Genomic DNA, 14,144 nt, shown 5'->3' on the forward strand with positions numbered 1-14,144 from the left:
TTTCCACTAATATGTAAAAATCTGCCTCATATTTTATTTTTCTTTTTGAAACTTAAAAATATTTATTAATTCATTTATAATAACAATAATCAACCTATTACGTGTCAGCATAAATCACGTTTTTAAACAGAAAATATCTATATTTTCCAAAACAAGAGAAAATATGTGAGAAGAGTGGCATTGTTTTACATTAAGTTCTTTTTACATAAATTTACATCACACTTTTTTTATTCAAAGTCACAAAAATTATAATCATCCTCATCAGTTCACTCAGTCCCATGTAATTAATTTTTTTTCATCTTGATCTTTTGTTAGCACTTTTATGAATTCATCAGTTTTCCATTAGAGTTCTGAAAATGCTTATTCATTCAGTTCAGCAGTATAGTCAGTTACCAGAAACCTGTACTTGTCACAGTCTTTTCAGTGAATTCCTTGAAGATGAAACCCTTTTATAGGAACAGCTTTGCAAAAGCATCAGAGTACACCCAGACCTGTAAATGATAAAAGACTTAAAAATGACCACAGTTTAAGATGTGATGAAAGTTCATAATAATGCAATTGACAAGCAAATTTAGTTACTTCTGAAATATATATTTTAAAGTAAACTAGAATTATGACTTATAACATTATACCAGAACCTATAAGATTTTTAGGAATTTCATGTAATGTCTGAAACATTTATATTAACATATTTCCATACAAATAACCCAAAGAGAGTTTACTATTTGTTTGTTTTTTCTAATTTTTGAATTTTATTTTTTTATACAGCAGCTTCTTATTAGTCATCAGTTTTATACACATCAGTGTATACATGTCAATCCCAATGGCCCAATTCAGCACACCACCATTTCCACGCCCCCCCATGGCTTTCCCCCCTTGGTGTCCATACATTTGTTCTCTATATCTGTCTCAACTTTTGCCCTGCAAACCCGTTCATCTGTACCATTTTTCTAGGTTCCACATACATGCATTAATATACCATATTTGTTTTTCTCTTTCTGACTTACTTCACTCTGTATGTCAGTCTCTAGATCCACCCATGTCTCAACAAATGACTCAATTTCATTCCATTTTATGGCTGAGTAATATTCCATTGTATATATGTACCACATCTTCTTTATCCCTTCATCTGTCAATAGGTGTGTAGGTTGCTTCCATGACCTGGCTATTGTAAATAGTGCTGCAGTGAACATTGGGGTGCATGTGTCTTTTTGAATTATGGTTTTCTCTGGGTATACGCCCAGTAGTGGGATTGCTGGATCATGTGGTAATTCTATTTTTAGTTTTTTAAGGAACCTCCATACTGTTCTCCATAGTGGATGTATCAATTTACATTCCCACCAACAGTGCAAGAGGGTTCCCATTTCTCCACACGCTCTCCAGTATTTGTTGTTTGTAGATTTTCTGATGATGCCCATTCTAACTGGTGTGAGGTGATACCTCATTGTAGTTTTGATTTGCATTTCTCTAATAATTAGTGATGTTGAGCAGCTTTTCATGCGCTTCTTGGCCATCTGTATGTCTTCTTTGGAGAAATGTCTATTTAGGTCTTCTGCCCATTTGTGGATTGGGTTGTTTGTTTCTTCAATATTGAGCTGCATGAGCTGTTTATATATTTTGGAGATTAATCCTTTGTCCGTTGATTCGTTTGCAAATATTTTCTCCCATTCTGATGGTTGTCTTTTCGTCTTGTTTATGGTTTCCTTTGCTGTACAAAAGCTTTGAAGTTTCATTAGGTCCCATTTGTTTATTTTTGTTTTTATTTCCATTACTCTAGGAGGGGGATCAAAAAAGATCTTGCTGTGATTTATGTCAAAGAGTGTTCTTCCCATGTTTTCCTCTAAGAGTTTTATAGTGTCCAGTCTTACATTTAGAGGAAATGCTTTCAGTTTTTCACCATTGAGAATGATGTTTGCTGTGGGTTTGTCATATATGGCCTTTATTATGTTGAGGTAGGTTCCTTCTGTGCCCACTTTCTGGAGAGTTTTTATCATAAATGGGTCTTCAATTTTGTCAAAAGCTTTTTCTGCATCTATTGAGATGATCATATGGTTTTTATCTTCAATTTGTTAATATGGTGTATCACATTGATTGATTTGCATATATTGACAAATCCTTGCGTCCCTGGGATAAATCCCAGTTGATCATGGTGTATGATCCTTTTAATGTGTTGCTAGATTCTGTTTGCTAGTATTTTGTTGAAGATTTTTGGATCTATATTCATCAGTGATATTGGTCTGTAATTTTCTTTTTTTTTAGTATCTTTGTCTGGTTTTGGTATCAGGGTGATGGTGGCCTCATAGAATGCATTTGTGAGTGTTCCTTCCTCTGCAGTTTTTTGGAAGAGTTTGAGAAGGATGGGTGTTAGCTCTTCTCTGAATGTTTGATAGAATTCACCTGTGAATCCATCTGGTCCTGGACTTCCGTTTGTTGAAAGATTTTTAATCACAGTTTCAATTTCATTACTTGTGATTGGTCTGTTCATATTTTCTATTTCTTTCTGGTTTCAGTCTTGGAAGGTTATACCTTTCTAAGAATTTGTCCATTTCTTCCAGGTTGTCCATTTTGATGGCATAGAGTTGCTTGTAGTAGTTTCTTAGGATGCTTTGTGTTTCTGCAGTGTCTGTTGTAACTTCTTCTTTTACATTTCTAATTTTATTGACTTGAGTCCTGTCCCTCTTTTTCTTGATGAGTCTGGCTAATGGTTTATCAATTTTGTTTATCTTGTCAGAGAACCAGCTTTTAGTTTTATTGATCTTTGCTATTGTTTACTTTGTTTCTATTTCATTTACTTCTGCTCTGATCTTTATGGTTTCTTTCCTTCTGCTAACTTTGGGTTTTGTTTGTTCTTCTTTCTCCAGTTCCTTTATGTGTAAGGTTAGATTGTTTATTTGAGATTTTTCTTGTTTCTTGAGGTAGGCTTGTATAGCTATAAACTTCCCTCTTAGAACTGCTTTTGCTGCATCCCATAGGTTTTGGATCGTCGTGTTTTCATCATCCATTGTCTCTAGGTATTTTTTGATTTCCTCTTTGATTTCTTCAGTGATCTGTTGGTTTTTTAGTAACATATTGTTTAGCCTCCATGTGTTTGTGTTTTTTACATTCATTTCTAATCTCATAGCGTTGTGGTCAGAAAAGATGCTTGATATGATTTCAATTTTCTTAAATTTACTGAGGCTTGATTTGTGACCCAGGGTGTGATCTATCCTGGAGAATGTTCCATGCACACTTGAGAAGAAAGTGTAATCTGCTGTTTTTGGATGTAATGTCCTGTAATATCAATTAAATCTGTCTGGTCTATTGTGTCATTTAAAGCTTCTGTTTCCTTATTAATTTTCATTTTGGATGATCTGTCCATTGGTGTGAGGTGTTAACATCTCCCACTATTATTGTGTTACTGTCGGTTTCCTCTTTTATAGCTGTTAGCAGTTGCCTTATGTATTGAGGTGCTCCTCTGTTGGGTGCATATATATTTATTATTGTTATATCTTCTTGGATTTATCCCTTGATCATTATGTAGTGCCCTTCCTTGTCTCTTGTAACAGTCTTTTTTTTAAAGTCTATTTTATCTGATATGAGTATTGCTACTCCAGCTTTCTTTTGATTTCCATTTGCATGGAATATCTTTTTCCATCCCCCCACTTTCAGTCTGTATGTGTCCCTAGGTCTGAAGTGGGTCTCTTGTAGACAGCATATATATGGGTCTTGTTTTTGGGGCCTCTCACTGTTGTGGCCTCTCCCGTTGTGGAGCGCAGGCTCAGCGGCCATGGCTCATGGGCCTAGCCGCTCTGCGGCATGTGGGATCCTCCCGGACCGAGGCGCAAATCTGTGTCCCCTGCATCGGCAGGTGGACTCACAACCACTGCGCCACCAGGGAAGCCCATGGGTCTTATTTTTTTATCCATTCAGGAAGCCTGTGTCTTTTGATTGGAGCATTTAGTCCATTCACATTTGAGGTAATTATTGATATGTATGTTCCTATGACCATTTTCTTAATTGTTTTGGGTTTGTTTTTGTAGGTCCTTTTCTTCTCTTGTGTTTCCCACTTAGAGAAGTTCCTTTAGCATTTGTTGTAGAGCTGGTTTGGTGGTGCTGAATTCTCTTAGCTTTTGCTTGTCTCTAAAGCTTTTGATTTCTCCATCGAATCTGAATGAGATCCTTGCCAGGTAGAGTAATCTTGGTTGTAGTTTCTTCCCTTTCATCACTTTAAGTGTATCATGCCACTCCCTTCTGGCTTGTAGAGTTTCTGCTGAGAAATCAGCTGTTAACCTTATGGGGGTTCCCTTGTATGTTATTTGTCATTTTTCCCTTGCTGCTTTCAATGAATTGTCTTTAATTTTTGCCAGTCTGATTACTATGTGTCTCGGCATGTTTCTCCTTGGGTTTATCCTGTATGGGACTCGCTGGGCTTCCTGGACTTGGGTGGCTATTTCCTTTCCCATGTCAGGGAAGTTTTGACTATAATCTATTTTCTCTGCTCCTTTCTCTCTCTCTTCTCCTTCTGGGACACCTATTATGCGAATGTTGTTGTATTTAATGTTGTCCCAGAGGTCTGTTAGGCTGTCTTCATTTCTTTTCATTCTTTTTTCTTCTGTTCTGCAGCAGTGAATTCCACCATTCTGTCTTCCAGGTCACTTATCCGTTCTTCTGCCTCAGTTATTCTGCTATTGATTCCTTCTAGTGTAGTTTTCATTTCAGTTATTGCATTGTTCATCTCTGTTTGTTTGTTCTTTAATTCTTCTAGGTCTTTGTTAAACATTTCTTGCATCTTCTCAATCTTTGCCTCCATTCTTTTTCCGAGGTCCTGGATCATCTTCACTATCATTATTATGAATTCTTTTTATGGAAGGTTGCCTATCTCCACTTCATTTAGTTGTTTTTCTGGGGGTTTATCTTGTTCCTTCATCTGGTACATAGCCCTCTGCCTTTTCATCTTGTCTATCTTTCTGTGAATGTGGTTTTTGTTCCACAGGCTGCAGGATTGTAGTTCTTTGTTCTGTTTGCCCTCTCTGTCTCATACTTTCTAATGCTTCCCTCTTATTCTCTTGCATAGATATACCATAATTTATTAAATTGACTATATATTATCAGTATTAAATTTATTATAAATAGTAATGCAGCAAAGATTCCTATTTCTTTATAATGTAAATTCTAGGTCTCACATGACAGAATTATGCCCTCAACCCCAGCGTTTCAAAGGTTTATATTATTTTTCTGATTCCTGCAGGCATTTGAGTTTGTAGTCTGTTCTGGTTTGCTTGGGCTGCCATAACAAAACACCACAACCTGAGTGGCTTAAAAAAAGAGAGAGAAATTTTATCTTTTCACAGTTTTGGAGGCTGGACGTCTACAATCAAGGTGTTAGAAGGTTTGGTTTCTGGCAAGACCTCTCTCCTTGGCTTGCAGGCAGCTCTCTTCTAGCTGTGTCCTCACATGGTCTTTCCTTTGTGTGCACACACTCCTGGTGTCTCTTCCTCTTCTTATAAGGACACCAATCCTATTGGATTAGAGCCCCATCCTCATGATGTCATTTAGCCTCAGTTATCTCCATAAAGACCCTATTTCCAAATACAGTCCCATTGGGGGTTAGGGCTTCAACCTGTGAACTTTGGCAGGACACAGGTCAGTTCATAACACAGTCTTTGTCTTAGCCACTTATAAAATATAATCAGGGGCTTCCTGGGTGGCACAGTGGTTGAGAATCCGCCTGCCAATGCAGGGAACACAGGTTCGATCCCTGGTCTGGAAGGATGCCACATGCCGTGGAGCAACTGAGCCCGTGCGCCACAACTACTGAGCCTGCGTGCCACAGCTACTGAAGCCCACACGCCTAGAGCCTCTGCTCTGCAAAAAGGGAAGCCACCGCAACGAGAAGCCCGCGCACAACAAAGAGTAGCCCCTGCTTGCCACAACTAAAGAAAGTCCATGCGCAGCAATGAAGACCCAATGCAGCCAAAAATAAATAAATAAAATAAATAAATTTTTTTAAAGAAGAAAAAAGAACACTCATGTGCACGTCTTTGTGTGGATATGCAAAATTTAATTATATATGTATAATCAAATAAAATTTTATTCACAGTAGTTACAAAACAAGAGCTCTAGGCATAAATTCAACCAAGAATGTACATATTTATATTATGAATACTTTAAAACTCTACAGAGAAGCACAAAAGAAGTATTAAAGAAGAACATTCCTTGTTCTTTGATAGAAAAAAATCTAAAATTTAAGTTCTCCCTAGATTCACCCCTAAATTAAATATGGTCCCATAAAATATTTTGAGGTTTCCGTTTTGTTTCATTGTTTGTTTTAATGAGAGGCAGGGTGGCTTTGTGAAATGATTCTGAAGTTTACATAGTAGAATTAGGATGTAAAACTATCCAGAACAAATCTAAAAATTAAGGTTCGTGGAGGGAGAATATTCCTACCAGTTATTAGGAAATATTATGTGAATGATACATAAGTTGTCCTGCCACCGAAGTATAGATAGAGCCCACAAATTTGTGTCTTGAGAATTTAAGATGTTTAAGACCAAGTATTTCGGGCCAGTCGATCCTGAAAAACAAATTAGCACTTGAATAGATGAGACTTCTGCTTTAGAAGAGATTTTGACTAATGGTAAGCAAAACAAAGAAAGCAAAAAACAAATTTAGGAAAAGAGGACACAAGGTACTGAAATAAAAACATGAAAAAGTTTCATGTGTTTCAAAATCTAAATGTGTTAGTCACAATGTTAATTACATTCATAAGGAGGCACATTCAAAAGACAGATATGACTAATCATCACTGAAAGAAAGACTGAACCAGTATTCTAGAAAAGTTTTGTTTCATCTTAACATTTCTCGAATATTACCTACATTTGAGTAGTTTTAAGAGTTCCTTAGAGTTTTTTTTAATATTCAGAAATTTGTAAGTGTGCCACGTTGGGAGTCACTGTAAACAAATGATTATTTACTGAATTGGTTCTTAATAGTATATTTTGCAACCCTGAAAGTTTTATCATGTGCCAAAAGTTAAGGTGCTATCCACTGGTATTATAAAAAGTAGAGGAATGTCCTTTTTAAAAAGAAAGATTTTCCCTCTGATAGCTACTTGTGTAAGTCTTTGCATTTGTCCCTCTGCTGCAATTAATTGTCTCTATACTTGACTATGGTAGCCCCCGGCCCCCCATCTACAGTTTCACTTTCGGGGGTTTCAGTTACTTACGGTCAACCACAGTTGGAAAATGTTAAGTGGAAATTCCAGAAATAAACAATTCATAAGTTTTAAATGGTGTGCCATTCTAAGCAGTGAGACGAAATCTTGCTCCGTCTCACTCCGTCCCACCCAGGACATACATCATCCCTTTGTCCAATGTATCTTGCCCATTAGTCACTTAGTAGCCATCTTGGTTATCGGAGCTGTCATTGCAGCATCGAAGTGTTTGTGTTCATGTAACTCTTATTCAGTGATGGCCCTGCAGTACAAGAGTAGTGATGCTGGCAATCTGGATGTTGCCAAAGAGAAGCCATAAGTGCTTCCTTTAAGTGAAAAGGTGAAAGTTCTCTACTTCATAAGGAAAGAGAAAAATCGTATGCTGAGGTTAGTTGCTAAGATCTACGGTAAGAACAAATCTATCTGCGAAATTGTGAAGAAGGAAAAAGAAATTTATGCTGGTTTTGCTATTGCACCTGAAACTGCAAAAGTTAAGGCCACAGTGCATGAAAAATGCTTAGTTAAGATGGAAGAGGCATTCAATTTCTGAGTGGAAGACATGAACAGAAGACAGAGTTCAGCACTTGCCGTGGTATCAGGCATTCACTGGGTGTCTTGGAATGTATCATCCCTCACATAAAGGGGTACTACTATACCTCTTCGTGAAGTACTTCAGGCCAATATCTGTGTGTTATTTGTGAATGAATGCTAGTCATACACATTACTGTCAATTACTACCGAAAGTTTCAAAAGTCTTCAGCTGTTGCTGAACTTGTTTATTTTGGGGATAACAGGGTAAGAAGGGACATCAGGGTGTCCTAAATTTGCTTGTGCAATCTAGCAGTCAATTTGGGAGATGTACACATGCAAATAAGTAAATTTTCTTCCTCCATGGAAGCTCTGATTTCCCACAAATAAATTGAAATTAATATCAGAATAACTTAATTTTACTTTCAACTCTACAAAAAGCTATAGGAAAAAAAAAATCCTGCTTTTTTATGGAGTGTCTATGTGGAGTTCAGAGAGGATTATAAAGAATTAGGGAATATAGGGGCTATACAGGAGTATGTGGGTATGGTTATTAAAGCCTCCTAGAGAATTAGCATTTTAAAGATTTTGATAGGTCAGATAAAATGGGAAAGAGCATTCCATACCGAGGAGCTTCTCAGCAAAGGTACAAAGGATCAACATGGAAAATTCAGGGCACTAAATCATTGCTATTAGGGTATCACATGGTGTCTTGAAAGCTAAGGCTTAAGAGATAGGGATGGGTTCATGAAATGACTTACATGCCATGCCAGAGAAAGAGCCCATATTTTCATCTGGCACTGGGCACTACAAATTACGTAGCTGGTCCTAGATCCAGCAGATACCTCCTCTGCTCTTCACGTTGCTGGATCTGGATACTTTAAGCAGTAGGATTACAAACTAACCTTCAAACAGGCTGGCCATGATAAAAACCTTCAATCTTTTCCTTGAGGCAGTACTACAGCCTCCTCCTCTTCCAAAAAGCCTACAATCCAGAATGAGAAGAGAGACTGACCCACCCCCAAACCACACATAAGTAAACTTTGCAAAAATAGTGAAAAATTGGTTAATACAAGTATTGCTATAGTGTATTTCCAATTGGGCTTTATCTCATTATTTTAATGTTAATAACACTTTTTTCATAAATTTATTTATTTTTGGCTGCATTGGGTCTTCGTTGCTGCGCGCGGGCTTTCTCTTTGTTGTGGTCCACGGGCTTCTCATTGTGGTGGCTTCTCTTGTTGCAGAGCACGGGCTCTAGGTGCGTGGGCTTCAGTAGTTGTGGCTCACAGGCTCTAGAGCGCAGGCTTAGTAGTTGTGGCGCACGGCCTTAGTTGCTCCGTGGCATGTGGGATCTTCCAGGCCCAGGGCTCGAACCTGTGCCACCTGCATTGGCAGGCAGATTCTTAACCACTGTGCCACCAGGGAAGCCCAGTAACACTTTTATAAAAGGCTGTATACTTTGCAAAATGATTGCACACGTGGTGATTCCTAGATCAGGATTATGATGGGGAATAAGAAATCCAAATGACTTGACTTGGAAAAAAGTTTTAACCCAGACTAAAATTATCAACTTATAAAAACAGATAAGGGGGGGCTTCCCTGGTGGCACAGTGGTTAAGAATCCGCCTGCCATGGGCTTCCCTGGTGGCGCAGTGGTTGAGACTCCGCCTGCCGATGCAGGGGACGCGGGTTCGTGCCCCGGTCCGGGAAGATCCCACATGCCGCGGAGTGGCTGCGCCCATGGGCCATGGCCGCTGAGCCTGCGTGTCCGGAGCCTGTTGCTCCACAACGGTGAGAGGCCCGCATACCGCAAAAAAAAAAAAAAAAAAAAGAATCCGCCTGCCAATGCAGGGGAAATGGGTTCAAGCCCTGGTCTAGGAAGATCCCACATGCTGCAAAGCAACTAAGCCCACGTGCCGCAACTGCTGAAACCCGTGCACCTAGAGCCCATGCTCCGCAACAAGAGAAGCCACCACAATGAGAAGCCTGTGCACTGCAACGAAGAGCAGCCCCTACTCCCTGCAACTAAAGAAAGCCCGCACGCAGCAACAAAGACCCAACACAGCGAAAAACAAATTTATTTTTTTTTTAAATGGATAAGATCCAAGAAGCTTTTCTTTCAGTTGTCAGTGGATAAAAACAATCTACTTTATTTCTTCCACCATAGAAGTTCTGTTTCCCTCAGATAAACTGAAATTGATATCAGAGTAACTTAATTATAGATACTTTTTAACTTTACAGAGTCTGTACCTAAAAGATCAAATAAATACGCAATTACAAGTTGTGATAAGGTCTGTGAAATTTAAAAACACTATGAAAGAGAATACCAAGGAGACCCATTTTTAGACTGGGTGGTTAGGAAACATCCTCAGAAGGTAAAGACACTTAGATTAAACAAGGAAAAAGTGAAAAAAGAGCGATTTTGAAGAGCTAAAAGAAAGGCCCATCAGTTTGAAGCTTAGTTAGTGAAGAGGAGAGTAAAACCAGGTGGATTGTAGAGGTAGACAGAGGCCAGATAATGCAGGATCTTGAAATGGAATTTCCCATTTAAGATAATTTGTCCTAATGAAGATTTAAATGTAAGATTAACCGTGTAAGAATGCAACTTGGCATCTCCTTCTGATTGTAGCAAACTGCTTCTGCAGGACTTGGGTCTCTGTGACACCGTACTCAGTTAAAGTACGACCTGATTGATCTCACTTTCCTAGGGAGATACCCCTCGCTTTAAAAAATAAAAGGGCAAATCTGATAGCCCTTATATATGGAATCTAAAATATGATACAGGCCCTGGAGGTGGCTGGCTGCTGGGATGGCAGATGAAGAAGAAGACCCCACCTTTGAGGAAGAAAATGAAGAAATTGGAGGAGGTGCAGAAGGTGGACAGGGTAAAAGGAAGAGACTTTTTCCTAAAGAATTACGGTGTATGATGTATGGGTTTGGGGATGACCAGAATCCTTATACTGAGTCAGTAGATATTCTTGAAGACCTTGTCATAGAGTTCGTCACCGAAATGACTCACAAGGCAATGTCAATTAAGTTGAAGATATCAAGACTTGATTCAAAAGGACCCAAGAAAGTTTGCTAGGGTTAAAGACTTGCTTACTGTGAATGAAGAATTGAAACGAGCTAGAAAAGCATTTGATGAAGCAAACTATGGATCTTGACACTTTTTGAACTTTCTGAAGCTTCATTATTTTCTGGGGAAACCATATTTAATAACTATATTTTCCATAGTAAGGTTCTGATATCTAGCCATGTGAATGAAAGAGAACCACAACGTTTTCAGTCTTTATTTTCATGGCTTCAATTTTAGAGTGATATTTGAGCCTTTAATTGCCTGCCATTATATTACCATACTTTGAGTTAATTACTGGATTTTAATGACCACATGTAAGTCGAAGTACCTTGCAAACCATTCAGTTCTTTCTGACTTTTGACCATCTAAATGATGAATTAATATTTATGTATTAGGTGTACTTGTGCCATTGTAGGCTGTACTGTAGCTGTTTATTATGTGAAATCTAAATGGTACCTTTGATAGCGAAGACATGTGTTTCATGTATTCTAAAGTTTTTAGATTACAGTAGTCTTAAGTTATTAAAAGACTTTTAAGGAGAAAATGATAGAAAATACAACCTTTTTTAGGAGTGTTTATTTGTCTTAAGATAATTTGTTTTAATACTCTTTTCTTTAGATAATAAGAGTGATTTTTTTCATTTTAATTTTTTATTTTTTGAGAAACTAAAACTTTCCTATGAATGCTTCTGTGTTGGAAGACTTATTTGATTTAAAATCTTCAGGGCTTATACTATTTGTCAGTTTTTAAGAGAACTCATTTTCCCAGGTCAAAGCTTCTAAAAATAAGTGCTTTCGGTAGCAAGATAAGCATTTGGGGTAGTGTTTATTAAATTATTTGATAGTATTTGTTCATTGTGGAAATGTGTACTTGACTAAGACCATGTGTGGCTATGGAAACCACTTTTGTAGTTCAGCATATACAGGTTTTGTGCATATGTAGCTTATTGTATTATTCTTGCACTTAGCTTAAAGTAAGACTTAAAATTGCATTTAAGGGGATCATTGGATATTACTGTTTGTGAAACTGAATGTTTTGTGTCCCGCTTATAAACATTATCTATGAATTAGTACTTAGGAAAATTTTACTTTCTTAACCTATCAGTATAAGGAATAAAGTATGAAAAATTAAAAAGAAAAAAATATGATACAAATGAACTTATTTACAAAACAGAAACAGACTCACAGATATAGAAAACTTGATGGTTACCAAAGGGGAAAAGGGGTGGGAGAGGGATAAATTAGGAGTTTGGTATCAGCATATACAAACTACTATATATAAAACAGATAAACAACAAGGTCCTACTGTATAGCACAGGGAACTATATTCAATATTCTGTAATAAACCATAATGGAAAAGAACATGAAAAAGAATATTCATGTGTGTGTATATATATATATATGTGTGTGTGTGTATGTGAATCACTTTGCTGTACACCAGAAACTAACAGAACATTGTAAATCAACTATACTTTAATTAAAATTTTTAAAAATAAAATAAATGGGCAAGATAATAACACATTGGAAATTTTAGATTTTAAAATTGAAGTAGTGTAAAAACATATGCCATGTATGCACATCTAAATAATTGTTACTTTAGATTTTCCTTTTTCTTTTTCCTTACCTCTATACATTCATATCCCTTATATAAGAAATGAAAGGGACTTCCCTGGTGGCGCAGTGGTTAAGAATCCGCCTGCCGATGCAGGGGATGCAGGTTTGAGCCCTGGTCTGGGAAGATCCCACATGCCACGGAGCAGCTGGGCCCGTGAGCCATGGCCGCTGAGCCTGCACTCTAGAGCCCACGAGCCACAACTACTGAAGTCCACGCGCCTAGAGCCCGTGCTCTGCAACAGGAGAAGCCTGTGCACCGCAAGGAAGAGTAGCCCCCACTCGCCACAACTAGAGAAAGCCTGCGCGCAGCAATGAAGACCCAATGCAGCCAAAAATAAATAAATAAAATAAATTTATATATAAAAAAAAGAAATTTATGAAAAGCCAAGATGAGTGTGAGGTGAATAAGTGGAGCCAGCCAAAACTCTTGTGCCACTGCAGATGCCTTAGCCACAGTTTGGCATGCCTTAATTGAATGTCATGTGTCTTTGTAACATGATGATGAATAATAACAGTAAATATAGGAAATAAAATTGAACATTATATAGGATTGTTTTGGTTTGTTTGTTTTTTTGGTACAATGGGCTAACTTGATTTTGGTTTCTCTTTGTTGTAGTCTACCAAAATGAATGGCTGTGAAGAATATTGTGAAGAAAAAGTAAAAACTGAAAGGTAAAAAAACTATTTTTCAAATATTTATAACACTTTCTCTTTTTAGAAGTGCTCTCAATATTTCCATTTAGATGTTGATTTTCAAATTAATGTGTCTTTTCCAGTCAAATGAGCCTTATTGAATAGATTATGGAACTATGGTTGAATATTAAAAATGTTTCTGAATGTTGTTACAAGGTGGTTCTAGTGACATGTGACAATGTGTTTGTTATGACATTGCTCAAAAAAAGCAATGTATTCTCTTGACCATCAGAAAAAATGCAAGAAAAGTCTAAAAGGAAATGTGCCAACAATGATAATAGTACCTTCTCCTGGTGTGAGTATAGGTAACCTATTTTTCTGTTTCTCTAAATTTTTCTATACTTCACAAATTTCATTCTTTAATAAGAAAATAAAACCAAAGAAGGTAAGAAACATTTTTAAACCCCCACAAATGTTTTTCTTTTCGAAAATGGTTTCTAATATAAAATAAGATTTTTTTGTAACACTAAATGATATCTCAGGAAGAGTTTATATATATTGTTGGCCAACAAACTGGTTGTACATAAATTTTGCTTCATATTAAATGATAACCAAACAGTCAAAGGGAGCTATTTCCATTTTCCTAGAAAAGCAAATTGACAGTGAATTTTTCACTAAGTTAGACAGGGGGTACATATTGTTAACATAGAAATGCATAGTCTTATATTTAAAAGATCAGCAAATATCTGGGCCAGCCACCAACAGTAATAAGATACAGGCTCTTCCCTGTCAACAGGGGAAGGGAGGAAGAATAAATTAGTATAAATTCTTTGGGTGGCAAATTGAAAACACTCTTAACATACAGATTTTATTAACATGTTACTGATTCTTGGAAACACTTTTTAAAAATTTTAACGTCTCATGAAGGATCATAAAATTATGGTCTGATATTATTTCTTAATGTAAGCAAAGTAATAGCCTATCTTTTTTATTATTATTATTATCCAGATATTTATTGAGCACCTAATATAAGCCAGACAGTGTGCTTGAAATACACTATTAACAAGACAAAGAAGCTCCTTAACCCAAGGAACTCACA

General features: G+C 37.1%; 1 protein-coding gene and 1 pseudogene across 5 annotated transcripts in view; both read left to right on the forward strand.

Annotated features, from left to right (window-relative positions):
• The window catches only part of PTPN13 (protein tyrosine phosphatase non-receptor type 13), a 230,421-nt gene that overhangs the window by 201,873 nt on the left and 14,404 nt on the right, over positions 1–14,144 (forward strand). For all 5 annotated transcript variants that reach the window (XM_007465716.1, XM_007465717.1, XM_007465718.1 and 2 more), the window contains one exon: positions 13,029–13,084. In XM_007465716.1, coding sequence (XP_007465778.1) covers positions 13,029–13,084 — 56 coding nt within the window. The remainder of the gene's footprint in view (positions 1–13,028; positions 13,085–14,144) is intronic.
• Positions 10,533–10,887, forward strand: LOC103080172 (transcription initiation factor TFIID subunit 13 pseudogene; annotated as a pseudogene).

Source organism: Lipotes vexillifer, unplaced genomic scaffold (genome assembly GCF_000442215.2).
Source record: "Lipotes vexillifer unplaced genomic scaffold, Lipotes_vexillifer_v1.1 scaffold301, whole genome shotgun sequence".
Classification (NCBI taxonomy): Eukaryota; Metazoa; Chordata; class Mammalia; order Artiodactyla; family Lipotidae; genus Lipotes; species Lipotes vexillifer.